Source organism: Neltuma alba, unplaced genomic scaffold (assembly GCF_004799145.2).
Source record: "Neltuma alba isolate B1F8T4 unplaced genomic scaffold, ASM479914v2 tig00003860_pilon, whole genome shotgun sequence".
Taxonomy (NCBI): domain Eukaryota; kingdom Viridiplantae; phylum Streptophyta; class Magnoliopsida; order Fabales; family Fabaceae; genus Neltuma; species Neltuma alba.
Genome location: NW_021633453.1, coordinates 1,106 through 17,774, shown reverse-complemented (window position 1 = coordinate 17,774; position 16,669 = coordinate 1,106). Strand labels below are relative to the sequence as shown.

The window sequence follows — 16,669 nt, the reverse complement described above, 5'->3', positions numbered from 1 at the left end:
AATTCCTAAAATGCTATGTGTGTTCAATATAAAAAAAAAATTGAAATACGTGTAAATCATACTCTCTCCAGAACTGTACATAAGATGCAACTTTTTGGGTGAGGCATAATCCTATATAAGATATATTCAGACCATGTCTGAAATTTTACCCGACATTTCCCATGTTTTATTCTGCTAATTACATATTACAGCACTTCATTAATTATTTCTCATGTCTTTTTTCTTTCTGCTCATTTTTCTCTCTCTCCCACTCTGTAAGTAAAGGTATTTTGGAAATATATGTTTTTAAATATATTTATTACCTTTAATCAATTTAAAGTAGATTATTTGCATCTTATATACAAAATCTTAGAGTGATTAATACACGTTTTCGCTAGCAAAAAAAAAAAAAGAGAGACTAAAAAGTTTGAAATATTATTGAGTAACGTGTAATTTATGTATCCCTAATGACCCTGTAACAAAACAAGTTTGAACTATATATTTTTACCATGTTCATTGAAATTTAGATTATTCAGATTGATTTTAAATGGTCTAGATTGAATTTAAATTTTTTACATTAATTAATTTTTTTAATTGATACAAAAATTGAAATAAATATAATCTTATAACTAACATATCTTTAACAAAATAAATTTATCGTTAAAAAATTATATATTAAAAATTTTAAATCTGTATCATTCAAATTAAATTTTAAATGGTTTAGATTTCATAATAGTGACAAGCACTGAATAAGGATCAATGTCTTAATCCAATGCAAAACTGAATTTTATTGTCCAAATTGCGGTAGATCTCTTATTAAGATTTGAGGTTCTTCTAGAAGAACATGCCAACTAATTCATATATTAATTTGGTTATCTTATTTTTTTGACTAAAAAATTTTGTTATTTTATTGAAAAGAATAGTTTTACGCACTTTTTAATACCGTAACAGAAATAGCAGCTTTTAAATTGACTGCGTCATAAAAGGTCGGGGACAGTAATTGCTGATGAAATAATAACGATCAGTCAAAATTGATAGGCCAATCAAGTAATCAACCCGTTGGAAGTTTAGAAAACAAACAACTGTAACATTTATTAAGAGAAAATTATAAGAGTCATAGTTATTCTCATTTAATTCATTTTGCTTCTATAAATTAAATCCAATCAGCGTATCAAAAATAAATTAAGTTCAATTGTACTGTCTCCTATTTTGGTTTCCTAATTTATGATTTTTGTTTCTATCATATGACTGATATGAGAATCAAGTTGTTTCACATGTTTAATATTAAGGTTATGAAAATATGTTTAGATCATAACACAAATTTAATTGAAATTGGAAATAAAAGCGATCGAGGTTGAGTAACAATGTTAATTAAAAAGTTGTGGTTATTATATAGTACTCATTAGGTTCTTAATATAAGAACTAATTAGTGAATTAATTTTGGTCCTAAATATAAGGTTTATTTCTCATATTTATCAATTTTTTCTAAATTACTCCCATAGATACTCCTTCAACCATAATCAAGTAAAAAAGGGAGAGAGGATATTAATGAAGATGATCATGGTGTTTTAGGAAAAATACGTCATATTTCTTATAATTAACTAATTTATCTAACTTCATTAATCTAATTAAATTAGTTAAATATGTCTTATATTAAGGATCGAAGGAGTAGTATTTATTTAAATTTAAAGTTAGATAATAATTAAAGAAAAAATAATAATAGATATTTCATATACTCTTTCCTTAATATAGGACCCAATTGTTAAGTTAGTTTGGTCCTAATATAATACCCATTTCTCATATTTATCATTTTTCTTTAAATTACCTTTATAGATATTCTTTCAACCATAATCAAGTAGAAGAGGGAGAAAGGATATCAAGAAAGATGATTATGGTATTTTAAGAAAAATATATCACATTTCTTATAAATTAACTAACTTACCTAACTTTTTTAATCTAATTAAATGAGTTAAATGAGTTTTATATTAAGAATAGGAAGAGTATTATTTCATTGAGCATTAGATGCTTAGGATAAAGTGTTTTAATTTTTGGGAAAAAAAAAAACTTAATCCGAATATCTTCTCTTCTATCCTCAGTATTCCTCGCTTCATGTTTATTAGGACTCTAGCGTGGTGGGATTTTATATGAATGGCACCTTGCGTAATTTTGCACATAAGCGAGGGTAATCTTACTGCCAGCTTACAATTCAGCTCCCCTCTTTTTTATTTAACCTCCGAGGCCGAACTAATTTCAGTCTCTCTCTACATTCTCCTGGTTCTCTCACTGATCCGCCGCCCGGATTTGGCCGTATCGAGCTTGGGATCTCTTTTCTGTTCATCATTTGTTGAAAAGCAGAGATTGTGATTCCAATTGTACTTCGCATTCGATCCGCGTTACGTTGCTTCGATAGATCCGAAGTGACCAGGGAGAGCCAAATTCCTCTGCACCTCTCTGATTTAAGGTATAGCTCCTCTTCTAGCCATCCATTGTTATAGATCTCTTTGTTAATATTCAATCTGTACCTCTGCATGCGCTCCAGTTTACTATCTTAGTTGTTTTTGGGCTTTGAATTGCATTTTGTTGCGGAGAATTAACGGATTCAAATTTCATATTCTTGCTCTGTTTCATAACAAACATTCGTGATTTGGCATGTCTATGGGTTTTTGTGATGGGTGATGATCGGATCCCGATAGTGTCATGCACCAGTCTGCCGCATTCAATCTCTGAGGCTTGTCAATGCCTGTGGTGATTTGTGATGTTTCCGGGTCTATTGTTGTGGATCTAAGTGTTCCTTTCCTAGCAAAATATGTAGAATTAACACCTTCTTAGTTGCTGCATCGTCCAGGTTGATTTCTTCGATTTTCTTATGGGGTGACTGCCTTTATCTATATCTGTGCTTGGATAGAAATATAAACGTCTGTATAAGCCTATATATTATGTTATATCTTGAAAGTTTCGTCTTTTTAATTTTAGAGGTAATGTTCCGAATCTTTTTGTTCGCTTGGTTGCAGATCATTCGGTAGCTGTTGAAATGGCAGCAGCCACGGGATGGTACAGGGGAAGGGTGAAAGCTGTTCCTTCAGGGGACTGCTTGGTCATTATGGCCATGGCCAGCAGCAAGCCTGGTCCTCTGCCTGAAAAGTCCATCACTTTGTCATCCCTGATTGCTCCTCGTCTGGTATGGTTTTCAAGCTGGCATTTTCTTGACTCTGTTCTGTGTATATGAAGTTGCCGACAGTTACTTTTGATGGATGTTCTGTGTGAAGTTGGACATTCAAACTTAAAAGCCGTGCAAGACTGAGTACTGATTTATGTAATTCTTTGCTAGGCACGTAGAGGTGGTGTAGATGAGCCATTTGCATGGGAAAGTAGAGAGTTTCTGAGGAAACTCTGCATAGGGAAGGTGCGCAACATAGAAATTATTGTCGTGGTTGGCTGATTCGGTGGCATTTCCTCGACATAATGCATGTTAAGTCTGACTTGATGTATTCTTTAACCAGGAAGTGACTTTTAGAGTTGACTACAATGTGCCAACCATTAATCGGGACTTTGGCACTGTTTTTCTCGGTGACAAAAATGTTGCAATGCTGGTTGTTGGGGGAGGCTGGGCCAAGGTGGGAAAAATATGAGCTTCCGTCCAGATTTTCCATGTTTAAATTATTCGTCCGTTTCTGAATTGAATAATTGTTATCCTGTTGATGCAGGTAAGAGAGCAAGGACAACAGAAAGCAGAAGTGAGCCCTTACCTAACAGAATTGTTGCGACTGGAGGAACATGCTAAACAAGAAGGCCTTGGTCGGTGGAGCAAGGTTTGTTTCCGAATTTCCCTTTATGGATTTGTTCAGCAGATAGTTAACTAGTATAAATGGTATTATTTTGGGTTATTGAATGCAGATAGAGGTTATTTTTAACCCCCAATTTTCCCATCTTTCAAAGTTAGTTGTCTAGCATATCATCCTTGGATGTCTACCCCTTGTTTTCTTGGCAAATTTGTCTGCTTATAATTTCCCTGGATTATGTCAAGACTCTTTGCTGGTGTAGAGCGCGTTTACCCTGCTGACCCTATCCAAAAGTTGTTTCGTTGGATGTTATGTGCATCAATTCATATACAAATTGTGAAAATGAGTATTCAAATGTTTCCTACCTTGAAAGATCTGATTATGGATTACCTTTTGATTTGTCACCCATCCTATTTCATGAAAGTCCTGATCTATTACACATTTTATATAACCATACAGGATGATTCCAGGATGGGACAGAAAATAGTGAATTCATAGCATCAATATTTGTTGAATTTAGAGCAGTATGCCATGTGTACGCTATATTTGATTTTGTGGCTGATTGCAGGTTCCTGGTGCTGCTGATTTATCTATCAGAAATCTACCCCCTTCCGCCATTGGTGACCCTAGCAACTTGGATGCCATGGGCTTGTTAGCTGAGAACAAGGGCCGACCCATGGAAGGAATTGTTGAGCAAGTTCGTGATGGCAGTACCCTTCGTGTGTATTTACTTCCAGGGTTTCAGTTTGTCCAAGTTTTCATGGCTGGTATTCAGGCAAGTTTTGTACAATGCTTTCACTGTTACTGCAAATCTTTTGTGCATGTTAATCATATACGTATTTGTATCTTCAATCTGAATTAGGCTCCACAAATGGGAAGGAGAGCAGCAACTGAAACGGTTGTTGAAACAGAGCTGGTAGCTGATGAAACTAATGGAGATGTTCCTGGAGAATCTCAAGCTCCACTTACATCTGCCCAAAGACTTGCAGTTTCAGCGTCTGCAGAAACTTCTGCTGATCCTTTTGCACCAGATGCTAAATTTTTCACTGAGATGCGAGTCTTGAACCGAGATGTGAGTGGCCTGCTTCTATAAGATAATATATTTCTTTGTGAATTTGTGCAAATTTTCTGAATTTTATGTGGGCATATATAGGTTCGCATTGTCCTGGAAGGTGTTGATAAGTTCAGCAATTTGATTGGTTCAGTGTATTATCCTGATGGTGAATCAGCTAAGGACCTAGCATTGGAGCTTGTGGAAAATGTATGTACTTCATTTGAGTAATGATATTACCATAATTTATTTTGTTTGGTCAATTCTTATTTTACTTGAGGTTTTATATGATAATCTGCTTCTGCAGCACACCTTTTTGGTTGGTTTATGGAAACTCTATCATGCTTCTAGCTACTTAAATATGTAATTAATTTTGGTGGGGTCCTTTGAAGGGACATACCAGTGCTTAAACTCTGAATAATGGGCATGACGGATTACTGAAGGAACTATATATTTTTTGGTTTCTAAGCATGTGCTGACCATTGGATTTAAAAGGGACACATTATGCTTGCTGTTCCTACTGGGTTTGCATTTACTCTGATGGATTTATTTAAGAGTGCTTTAAGCCTCTATGATTTATGTACTCTTTTTTTCCTGCCAACCTCTATGATTTATATGCGCTCTGGTGCTGATGTATTCTTCTGCTTGACTGAAATATCATCTGTATATATTTTGGCGAATAGAAGGTATTCTGAGAATATCACTTTCTTTTATTCTATAATGCAGGGCTTTGCTAAATATGTTGAATGGAGTGCAAATATGATGGAAGAAGATGCAAAGAGGAGGTTGAAGAGTGCGGAGCTTCAGGCAAAGAAGAGCAGGTTAAGGATTTGGACAAATTATGTACCACCAGCTACAAATTCAAAAGCGATTCATGATCAGAATTTTACAGGAAAGGTAAACTCGTCCAAACATATCCTCATGACAAATAATCAATTGGTGACGTCATCCTATAATATTTTAAGTTGACCTTTTCAGGTGGTAGAGGTTGTAAGTGGGGATTGCATAATTGTTGCTGATGATTCCATCCCATATGGAAGTCCACTAGCTGAGCGGCGAGTCAACCTGTCAAGTATCAGGTGTCCAAAGATAGGCAATCCTCGTCGAGATGAAAGGCCAGCTCCTTATGCCCGTGAGGCAAAGGAGTTTTTAAGAACACGCCTCATTGGCCGTCAAGTATGAAAACAAGTTGTGATGCTTTATTTTGATCGTAATGGGGAAAACTCATTTATATTGATCACTCTTGTTTCCAGGTGAATGTTCAAATGGAGTATTCTAGGAAGGTTGGCCCAGCAGATGGATCTACAGCTTCATCAGGGGCTGCAGATTCCAGAGTAATGGATTTTGGATCTGTATTCCTAGTGTCTCCTGTGAAGGTGGAGGGTGATGATGCCCCATCATCAGCTCCTCCTGCCGGAGCTCAGCAAACTGGGGTAAATATTGCGGAGTTGGTGGTTGCTCGTGGTTTTGGGACTGTCATTAGACATCGTGACTTTGAGGAGAGATCAAACTACTATGATGCTCTACTTGCTGCTGAATCACGTGCCATTTCTGGAAAGAAAGGAATCCATTCTGCCAAGGATCCTCCAGTCATGCATATAACTGACTTGACCATAGTGAGAATTATGATGGTTATCCTAAATTTTTTTCTACTTTCAAGGTTATAAAATATAACTTTAAACATTTTCCCCCCTTAGGCATCAGCAAAGAAAGCCAGAGATTTCTTACCTTTCCTGCACCGAAGTAGAAAAATTCCTGCTGTTGTGGAATATGTCCTCAGTGGACATCGTTTCAAGCTGTTGATTCCTAAAGAAACTTGCAGCATTGCCTTTTCATTTTCTGGAGTCAGATGTCCAGGTCGTGATGAGCCGCATTCTGATGAAGCAATTGCACTAATGAGACGAAAGATTATGCAGAGAGATGTTGAGGTAATCAAGTTCTCTGTGAATTTAATATTACTTCATTTTTGCTTTCTTTATACAATATGCATTCTGTGCAGATTGAAGTGGAAACCGTTGATAGAACTGGAACTTTCTTGGGATCCTTATGGGAGTCAAGGACCAATATGGGAGCTGTACTTCTTGAAGCTGGTCTAGCAAGACTACAAACCTCCTTTGGCAGTGACAGAATTCCTGATTTTCACCTTCTTGAGCAAGCTGAACAATCTGCCAAGAGGCAAAAGCTGAAAGTAAGAAAGGAACTATTATGGTCTTATTACTGTTTTCTCCCCCTCTTTTAAATATTCTAAGATGAATTGTTTTGCAGATTTGGGAGAACTATGTTGAGGGGGAGGAAGTGTCCAATGGTGCCGCTGTTGAAAACAAGCAGCAAGAAGTGCTCAAGGTGCTTTGGATACACTTTTCATTAGTGATCCTTATGTTTGAAAATGTGAATTACTTATCTTATTTCTATGAACTGTCAGGTTGTGGTTACCGAAATCTTGGGAGGTGGTAAATTCTATGTACAGTCAGTTGGTGATCAAAAGATAGCATCCATTCAGCAACAACTTGCTTCTCTAAACCTTCATGAACCTCCTGTGATTGGTACTTTCAATCCCAAGAAGGGTGACATAGTCCTTTGTCATTTTCTGGCAGACAATTCTTGGTACCGGGCAATGGTGAGTTGTAGCCTAAAACCTTTGCTATGTATGCAAGCTCATGCTGAAAAAATTTCGACAATTAAATAGGGATTGTATTTGGGGGTAAATATCTCCTGATGGTTGAGTCACTGTATTCCAGTTCCTCTATAAAACATAATTTTCTTCGTCCTGTATCTGCTTTTATTTTTTTCCCTTGCTTAAGATGCTATTTTAATACCATTTAATAGAACTAGGGTGGCTTTCATCTTATTCAATCTGATTTCAACCTGCAGTCTTTTTACTTGCTGGCTGAGTGTAATGATTCCTGGATTAATTAGAGTAGTAGATTACACCATGAGGCGAACTCTTAAACACAAGCTCTCTTGAGAGAACCTTGTGCAATAGCCTTCTGCAATTTAATTGCCTATGTGGTAACGCCACTGGGTGTCAAATATTTTGTGCATTGCTTCATCTCCTTTATTGTGATCACCTCCCACTAAACTGTCTTTTGCTTGTGAAATTCTATATGCCACATACCTTTTTCTTATTTTTCCCTGTTTAATACATGGCATTTACAATTGAAACTTGTAATTCTTTGGTTCCTCATCCTGAGTATCTAAAATTGAGCATTGTAGGTTGTCAATGCTCCTCGAGGACCCGTTGAATCTCCTAAGGACAAATTTGAAGTATTCTATATTGATTATGGAAATCAAGAAGAAGTAACTTACAGTCAATTACGGCCTGTTGATTCATCTGTGTCTGCTGCCCCTGGTCTTGCTCAATTGTGCAGCCTTGCATACATAAAGGTTCCAAACTTGGAGGATGATTTTGGTCAAGAAGCTGCTGAATATCTGAGTGAGATGACTTTAAACAGCGGGAAAGAGTTCATGGCCAAGGTTGAGGAAAAAGATACCTCAGGAGGAAAAGTGAAAGGACAGGGAACTGGCACAATTCTTGGTGTAACTCTTGTCGCTGCAGATGCTGAGATCAGCATTAATGCTTCCATGCTTCAGGTTTTTTTCTTGTAGCTAATTCTTTAGCTTTTAGAGCCTTTTCTTTTTTTCTTTTTTCTTTTTGTCCCAAATGCCATTAGATCAAGAAAGATTTAAACCTTTGATATGGCCACATCTCAATTTACTCCTGTCGCCTGAGCTAGTCTAGGCGGTTTTCAGAGGGCTCCCCCCCCCCCCCCCAAAAAAAAAAGTGTGCGCATACCCTAAACATGCAAAATCCAATCTTCTGAACTTTGATTTCTTTCTGTGGGACTTCCAGGAAGGACTTGCTAGGATTGAGAAAAGAAATAGGTGGGACAGAAAAGAAAGACAGCTTGCCCTTGATAATTTGGAGATGTTTCAGCAAGAAGCACGAACTGGCAGGCGTGGAATATGGCAGTACGGAGACATCCAGTCAGATGACGAAGACGGTGTTCCTCCGCCAAGAAAGGCTGGTGGTCGAAAATGAATGTAATTTAAGGATGGGAGCTAATTTATGAGATAGACCGTCTTTGAGAGAAAATGAGTGGAGGTATAGGCCATATGAACATTATGCTTTCGGGTTAGCGAGGGGAAGGGAAATGCGGTGCGTGAACCTTAGTTTTGTTTTGCCTCTGTTTTTATTTTTATATTTTAAAATTTTGTTTGTTAGGTTGAGGGGGACAATTTTTTCTATAATGTCATAATAAGGTACATGCGGCAAAGTTCATTGTTACCATGGGGGATTCTAGAGACGAAGTTTCAGTTAAAAATTGTGCATGCTTGTGTTTCTTGATCTTTACAAAGCCGTTATCATGGGTTTTGCCGACCTTCTCATTAAAATTGGTCATAATTAGAAATTGTCATGGAAATGGTTCATATGCAAAATGTTCATCTTCTTCAACAAAGCATGTGTTACCCTTGAGGCGGTAGTAGGAGAGATACCTCTTTGTTGGGCAAATAGCAGAATAAAAGATTGGCAATTCACATTTCAGGCTTCATCTGTAGCTTTTGCTTCTGCGCGTATCCGAGGCATGTCTCTTGTCCTTCAACCTTTTTGTTTCTGACGTGCACTGCAGATTGCAGAGCAATCCTATCCCTATGTGATGCAACCGCAAAAAGTTACAAATATTCGGATGCATGGTGTTGATAAAAATCTTCATAATGGCAAAAATGTCATGACGCCTAATTATTCGCAATCCACTTCTAATAAGATTTCCTTAAACCACTACAGGTATTTCACCTATGCCTTTTCCTGATATGAAGTGGACCCCTCCTGTTGGAAATACCCTGAAGATCAATTCTGATTGTGTCTTTAGCTTAGAAAACAAGTTGGCTGCCTCTATTTTCTTGGTTAGAGACTCAAACGGAATGTTGCTTGCTGGAAGAGCTATGGTTACTGCTGCTGATTTTGCACTAATGGCAGAAGGAATTGCTCTAACGATGCAATGGAGTACTCAACTGAAAATCAAATTGATGACGTGCAATTTGAGTCAGACAATCAGATTCTTGTCAACTGTATTAATACTCAACAAGAGCTTCCAGACTAAAGATGTGTTGCTATCCTTGATAATATCTTGAAATCAAGAAAAATGTTTAGGAACCATGTGGTTAAATGGATTCCTAGAGAAGCTAATGCTGCTGCTGATTGGCTTGCTAAGGCTATGCTGGATGGGTCATTCCTAGATGATTGGGTTTGAAGACCACCCGCTCCTCTTTTGAAAATTTTGCATCATGATGCTCATGGGGTTAACATTGATCTAGGATAGTTACTGGTGTTTTGCATGTCTTTAGTTCATTTTGACAGCTTTATTTCTTTCTTTGTTTCATTTTGCTTGCACGTGAGACTTGTTTCTTCTCTTGATTAAATGAAATGGAGATATTCAGGCAAAAAAAACTAAAAATAAAAATTTCACTATGCCTTTCCTGTGACACTTGCATTAACGCTGCTATATTAAGATGCGGGCTTTTATCACATTGGTCATCGTAAAATAGTGTGATTTATTGATTTTCTTTTACAAAATCTCATTTATACCTATGCCGAGTGTGAAAATTCTTCGCTTGGCGGTGTGTGTTTTTGCCAACTAGTCGTTGTTGGAAGGGCATTTGGGCCATTTATGCGTTCGGTTATTTAAAACCCTTTTTTTTAAAAATAAAAGTATATTTTTCATAAAAGTAACTTAGCTTTTTTTTTTTAACTCTAAAAAGACGTCATGTAGGCTTTTGGAAAGGGCTATCTTAATATGTCAACAACAATAGTCAGCCCAAAGTAATTTTTTTCATATGTCGTAGATAGTTCAAATTTAGAGTATATGCAAATGCTGGTCCAAAAAAGAATATGCTGATGCTGGCCCCAAACAAAAAAGTGGTATACGTACATAGTACATTTTCTGTCTTTAATATAAAACTTAACGAGACTAAATGAAAAAAAATTAAACAAAGTACTTAATTAGTATATGGTAGATAATATCTTTCAATTCTAAAATGCTTATGTATATTATTAAATTATATATTAATAAATTAAATAAATTAATTTTTAAAAAAAGTATTTTAAAATAATTTATTTAGTTTTTTTAATTTACATAGTGTATTCTTTTTTCTTCTGAAATGTATCTATTTGTTATGTTAAAAATTGAACTGCTAGTGTTGGAAAATGTGAGGATCATGATGACGATGAATCCGGATTCCAGTGCCGTACCTTATGAAAAGCATAACCTACAAAGACAGTCAATCTAGTATCTTATTGGCACCTTGGCCGACAGAGATTCTGATGTGATTTAACGCTGGCAGGCATGCCATACAAGCTTTTGTTCAATATCAACACAAAAGAGATCCAGTCCCTTCAGTTTCCACGGCCAATAGACACCCATCACAGTCCTATCTCTCTCAAGGCACTGTGATTAATCCCAGCGTGTGTTGTATTTCTATCAATGGCCATCGAAGAAAACTAACCTTCAAGGTTCTTTTGTCTTCCGGACTTCGTCTTCCGGTCATCGGCCGGAGTCTAGAAGGAAAACTACTTATGTTCACGCTCTCCAGCCAGAACTTGCTGATCATTAAACTCAAAACTAAGGTTTTGTGGTTGACAAAAAAGCAATGCGGATGCCTATGTTTTTCTCCTGTTTTAATTTCTCCCCTCATTTCTTTTTTTTTTTTTGGTTTTCTTTTTGGCACACAAGCGAGTTGCTGACATTTGCCTGGAGCACAAGCAAGCGTAGATGAGAAAATTGTGTGAGGCCTGTGCCCAGAAGTGCCTTCCGATTCAGAGAAAGAGAAAAAAATCGTCAAATGTACCTTCTTCCTTCTTCAAGGTCATGATTGGCCCCGATTTTTCTCAAGTTTTGGTACCATTACTTCTTCCACCAACATTCTCTCTTGATATACTTCCTCTCGTTTTGTTAAACATTATTCCTTCAATGCCAGACGTTATGATTTAGGTTCAGGCTCATCTTTAAGCTATAGTAACCAAAATATCTACCTTAACTTTTGGGTTTGTTGCTTTGTCCTCTTGATGTTATCACAATTGCGCACACAATCATTGCTTTGATCTGTAGTTTATAATTTAAACTTTGTTTAAACTCATGTTGTAAAGAACCATCATGTTGTATATTTGATTTGATATGCCTCTTCTGCTTCTGTAACATGTCCAAGTAAAGTAGTTCTTACTGTGAAGTTAGGAACATTGATTAAAATTACCTGGTAGTGGAAGGAATTCTAATCGTCCACATTCTGCCCCATCGATTTAATTTTCTTCTGCTTTTCTGATTTTTGAGGATATCATGTGTATTTGTTCTTTGAACATGCTCGCAGTATCTGCCTCCTAAATTTGGTCGCACAGCGTCAACCCTGGTTGACGAAGAAGCCATTGTTGAGGATTCGAGTGGACAACGATGGACGGTACAAATATCAGTTGTGGATAATTCTTATGCTTTTCACGAGGGATGGAATGCTTTTTCGTTGGATCATGGGCTTGAAGTTGGACACTTTTTGGTGTTCCATTACATGGGAAGATCACACTTTGTTGTTGAGATTTTTGATAAATCTGGGTGTGAAAAGGTTGATTTTCCCGGGCGGAGGGAAGCAGAAGAAGAGAAAAAAGATCAGAATTGACCTTGATGCTAGCGAGGAATTGTTAAACAGACAAGGTTTTATTATCCTCGGAGTCAGATGCCGAAAAAAGTGCAAAGCCAGGACGAGGTTGTTGGAGCAAACAGTGCAGAAATTAACGAAGAGAAAACCTCAGAAAAGAGGATCCAATCTTTGTACCAAGACAAAACCTTTGAAGATCCTTGTTACTTGAAAGACCAAGACATTAGAGAAAAGAAAGAAGAGAGAACAGGAGTCCTATGTTTGATGTCAGGTATGAAATATTGAACAATTCAGGTGCTCACAGGACCGGCAAAATACAGGCAGCAATGAAATAGTTGTTACAAACATCTATACCAAGATCCTTTGCTTGAAGAGATGATGGTTAATAATGGAGCAAATCAAGATCCGTTTGAAGTTGAAGTAACAAAAAGAAGTCATTTCTTGAAGAGTTAGACAGGAGTACATTACATCCTTGTGGAGCCAAGATTCCTGAGCATCTTTTGATCCCATGTACCGTGCAACATGAAGAAACCAGAGTAAACAATCTCATCATGCCCAACTGGGAAGACCAAAAGTGCCAATTTGCTGAGAACTCAGGTAACACAGTCACTGGAGTAGCTTCATTTTGTCTTCCACAAACTGTGGTATTAAGATATCAATAAGGGTTAAGATATAATTTTGCCTCGGGAGTTTTAAGTACGAGGTGTGAATATCCAAAAGTTTTTTTTTTAAATTAAAAGAAAGTGTTAAAAAAAGAGCAAATTTGCCTAATCATTAAAAAATTAACATTAACAGTTAATTCCTGTAATGGTTAGGGGCAATATTGCTCTTTTTTTTTTTTTAATAAATACTACCAGGTGTTATTGATTTTTTTTTTAAAAAAATTTCGGATACAACTTTTACGTGAAAACTTTCAGGACAAAATTCAACCGTACCTTGAATAGCAAAGCTTGCTTTATACAAATTGCAAGTTTTAAAGTTTTCTTGGGATATATTCATCACATATCTTACATTCTGTATATTGATTTTTTCCCCTTCCTTTTTGGTCTCTTTATCAGAGACCAAGCAATTATTGATATCGAAAGATGAATATCCTTTGCACGCTGGCAATTGTGAGGATACCAAAGAGATGATCGCTGGGTTGCATGTGTCCCTGGATGCTGCTCCTATGTGCAATGGTATGTGTTTCTTCTCACTGCATGCGCCTAGATATTCGGATTGGACACTAATGTCATTTACATATGCCTTGGATTAATTAATCTTTCTATCTACAGTTACAGTGGAAATGGAGAGAATGTTTCAAAAAGAGCTCCTGGACATGACTTCAGATATGTGCAGTCACATGATAAAATCCGGTCAATTATTGGAGATCAAGGCAGCAATTTCAGTTCAGTGAAAGCTGAACCTTCTGACTATGGTTGTCACTCAAAACTCCAGCCATCTTGGTTTAACTGTATCAACTGTACAGTAATTTTAAACTGCATGACGAAATTAAGAGTATGTGTGTATGCATATCATGACTTAGGGAAGAAATGTGAATGCATATAATCTTGGAAGTTTTGTGATCAGTCTGGCCGGAGCCAGAATAAGAGGTGAATTCTGATATTCATGTGATTCTCATTTCTGCAGGATATGCCCACATGCCTGCGTTCATGTCAGAGATAGAGGGTAAAGACAATGTGACTGGGGATGCTCGTTCAGGATCCTGGGAGGAGACAAAGGCCCGATCCTTTACCATAAGCCATTGAACTTAAGAAATCTGCACAAGTGGATGTAAGTAATATAACCAGGACATATGTGCACTTTTGGGCAAAGAGGAGTCATTGTGTATCTTTTTGGTTGCTGTAGATAGGGCAAAAATACCATGTTTTGTGTTACAGGTTCAAACTTGTGCTATGTATATGGGTCTGTTTGTGAGTTGTGTGTATGTACAAGACAGAGAATCTCTCCCAATCCCTCAATTTCCTTTTTTTTTTTTTGGGTATCAATAATAATCAATCTCCATCTCTTGATCATTTCTTCATCTTTAATACTACTCATCAACCTTTCCCTTGAAGTCTTGCTGCTCCATTACATTAGTTCTGATCATAATTCGGGAAGAAACAAGCTATACAGGTTTCAGAAAGCAGTATCTCACAAAAACATGGTTGGTACTTCCAAGTTGTGGGTAGCTGTTCTATGAATGCCTAATGAAATGCGTGTTTTAGGTCTTGTTTGCTATCACAATTGAAATAATTATAAACAAATTTTATATAAGTCGAGATAACTTTTTCTTACATATTTACTTCGTATTCCGTAAATTATAATTGAAAAGCTACTTATAAGTTATTCTAAACAGGTCATTAATTTGTCAGCTTAAATGAACCTCATGTCACTTAAGGTTACTAACTGGGAATGCCCCGCAAGCAGAATAAGGTTTCCTCCTTGGTTGGAATTTGGAAATAATTGGTGTATTCTTCACAATTGAATCGTAGGCTTCTTGCATTTTATGAAGCTTGGAAAATAATATTCTTAATTTGTTATACACTTTAATAATACGTATATATAAAAAAAAATCATGTTATTAATCGCTTATAGATAGTACAGCTTATGAATCTCTATATAACTTATCATCATCAAGTTAGTTCGTTCCTCCAATCAGCCGCCGCGGTTGGGGTTTGGTCCAGTCGCCCCGGGACTTGTGACAATAAGCCTCTCCATCTCTGCGTGACCAGATATGATTTCTCAATTTTCGTTCTTTTTTTAATCTTTTAAGAAAATAAATGTATGATATGAATCATTTACAATTTTTTGCATATATGTACACAATTTACTCAAATAACTAAAAAGAAGCATCCCAGAATAACAGGCATTAAAAATTTGGGAGAATTACAATCAGAGGATTTAATTTTCTTAAAATCATTGACAAATAAAACATAAGTAATGATAAATTTCAGAATAAAAACTAATAACAATCCACAGGTTCAGACTAATATTTGTTATTAAACTTTTTGATAATATTTTTTTAAAGATTTCCTAGTAATTTTCATAGTTCCACCCAAAAATTAAGATAGCATCTAAAGTTTATGAAAACATACAAGTACAACAAAAAGTAAATAATTAATTTAAGTTAAATTTATACTACCTCTAATTTTTAATATAAAATCTTATTTGACTTTTATTTTGATCATAAATATAAGATCCTAATATATTTTGTCTCTCATATTTATGCATTTTTTTCAAGGTAGTCCTCCTAACAATGATAGTTACAGTCAATACATTTAATTAGTAAGGACATTTTAAGAAAGACAATAATATTTATTATAAAGAACTAACTTAACTTTTTAATCTTCTCAAATTAGTAAATTAGTCTTATAATTAGTATTTCTCTTTTATCGTCTTTTATCATAATGTAGTGGGAATAATATTTTTGTCTGAAATTTTGCTCTCTCTCACACAAATATAAATAAACAAATCCTCGCCAACGTCCACAAAATGCTTCGGAGGAGCGGAAAAAAAGAATACGCGGCACTTCGGAGGCTTCGGGGATTGTCGTGGGCGAATAAACTTTAGGACAAGTGTCCCTCAGCTTTCTCCTTACTGCTACGTGCCTCCAAACTTTCTCTCTCTCAGTTTCCTCTGAAACTGTCTTCGCATCAGATGCTTCTCCTTCGTTTATATACCCTTACTTACTTCTTAGAATCTTTACTGATCACTGCAACAAGCTACTGATTACTTCTCGGGTTCTCTGATTCTGACTTCTGACCTTTTCTACGCAATCAAGTTCCATTATTGTCTGCCCTTTTTGATCTGTATTAGCAATCATGGCTTCCTCGTCGACAGTATATTCATCATCTTAACTTCCTGACTCTTTTCTCCTTTAATATGTCATTTTTTTAATCCATATTTTGTTTCTTTTGGCGCAGATCGGGTTGGGAAAAGCACTGCTGAACAGGGAAATCGAAGGTTGACGACGTCAACAACACCGAAAGACGAGACGCAAAGCATGATCTCCGGCGGCTGATTATGGCACTACGCTCATCACCACCAGAAACGGGAACGGATGGCCGGCGAAGGGGGACTTTGTGCCGTGTACGTAGCGATCGGGTAGCGTATGACAGGGCTTGGATGCTGGATCAGGGCTTGGGTGGTCACGCGTGAGCTAGCTGAGGACTTCGCCGACGGTGAGCGTGAAGAAGCAGAGGAGGGAGACCCTGCCGGAGGTGGTGGAGCGGGAGCACGT

At 36.6% G+C, this 16,669-nt stretch overlaps 3 protein-coding genes across 3 annotated transcripts; all 3 read left to right on the top strand.

Moving 5' to 3' along the window:
* Positions 1 to 2,252: 2,252 nt before the first annotated feature.
* LOC114742685 (ribonuclease TUDOR 1) lies at positions 2,253 to 9,156 on the top strand. The gene is made up of 17 exons (XM_028930914.1): positions 2,253 to 2,440; positions 2,991 to 3,157; positions 3,308 to 3,382; positions 3,480 to 3,593; positions 3,684 to 3,788; positions 4,327 to 4,533; positions 4,621 to 4,830; positions 4,912 to 5,019; positions 5,536 to 5,706; positions 5,788 to 5,985; positions 6,063 to 6,425; positions 6,507 to 6,737; positions 6,809 to 6,997; positions 7,075 to 7,152; positions 7,232 to 7,426; positions 8,023 to 8,400; positions 8,660 to 9,156. Exons 2-17 carry the CDS (start codon positions 3,011 to 3,013, stop codon positions 8,846 to 8,848), a joined length of 2,958 nt encoding a protein of 985 aa, XP_028786747.1. The 5' UTR covers positions 2,253 to 2,440; positions 2,991 to 3,010; the 3' UTR covers positions 8,849 to 9,156.
* A 2,379-nt stretch (positions 9,157 to 11,535) lies between these two features.
* LOC114742691 (B3 domain-containing protein Os01g0905400-like) lies at positions 11,536 to 12,468 on the top strand. The gene is made up of 2 exons (XM_028930920.1): positions 11,536 to 11,702; positions 12,169 to 12,468. The coding sequence occupies exons 1-2, from the start codon at positions 11,577 to 11,579 to the stop codon at positions 12,466 to 12,468; spliced, it is 426 nt and encodes a 141-aa protein (XP_028786753.1). The 5' UTR covers positions 11,536 to 11,576.
* Positions 12,469 to 12,887: 419 nt separating this feature from the next.
* On the top strand, positions 12,888 to 14,195 carry LOC114742690 (uncharacterized). The gene is made up of 4 exons (XM_028930919.1): positions 12,888 to 13,044; positions 13,506 to 13,625; positions 13,722 to 13,802; positions 14,077 to 14,195. The coding sequence occupies exons 1-4, from the start codon at positions 12,999 to 13,001 to the stop codon at positions 14,193 to 14,195; spliced, it is 366 nt and encodes a 121-aa protein (XP_028786752.1). The 5' UTR covers positions 12,888 to 12,998.
* Positions 14,196 to 16,669: the final 2,474 nt, after the last annotated feature.

What these genes read in the sequence shown, in the direction of transcription:
- LOC114742685 (XM_028930914.1), top strand. Translation starts at nt 3,011, where the DNA reads ATGGCAGCAGCCACGGGATGGTACAGGGGAAGGGTGAAAGCTGTTCCT. An exon ending in GGAAACTCTGCATAGGGAAG is followed by an intron (nt 3,383 to 3,479) that starts GTGCGCAACATA and finishes TTCTTTAACCAG; the next exon opens with GAAGTGACTTTTAGAGTTGA. An exon ending in CCAAGAGGCAAAAGCTGAAA is followed by an intron (nt 6,998 to 7,074) that starts GTAAGAAAGGAA and finishes ATTGTTTTGCAG; the next exon opens with ATTTGGGAGAACTATGTTGA.
- LOC114742691 (XM_028930920.1), top strand. Translation starts at nt 11,577, where the DNA reads ATGAGAAAATTGTGTGAGGCCTGTGCCCAGAAGTGCCTTCCGATTCAG. An exon ending in CCGATTTTTCTCAAGTTTTG is followed by an intron (nt 11,703 to 12,168) that starts GTACCATTACTT and finishes ACATGCTCGCAG; the next exon opens with TATCTGCCTCCTAAATTTGG.
- LOC114742690 (XM_028930919.1), top strand. Translation starts at nt 12,999, where the DNA reads ATGCCCAACTGGGAAGACCAAAAGTGCCAATTTGCTGAGAACTCAG. An exon ending in TGCTGCTCCTATGTGCAATG is followed by an intron (nt 13,626 to 13,721) that starts GTATGTGTTTCT and finishes TTCTATCTACAG; the next exon opens with TTACAGTGGAAATGGAGAGA. An exon ending in CAGTCACATGATAAAATCCG is followed by an intron (nt 13,803 to 14,076) that starts GTCAATTATTGG and finishes TCATTTCTGCAG; the next exon opens with GATATGCCCACATGCCTGCG.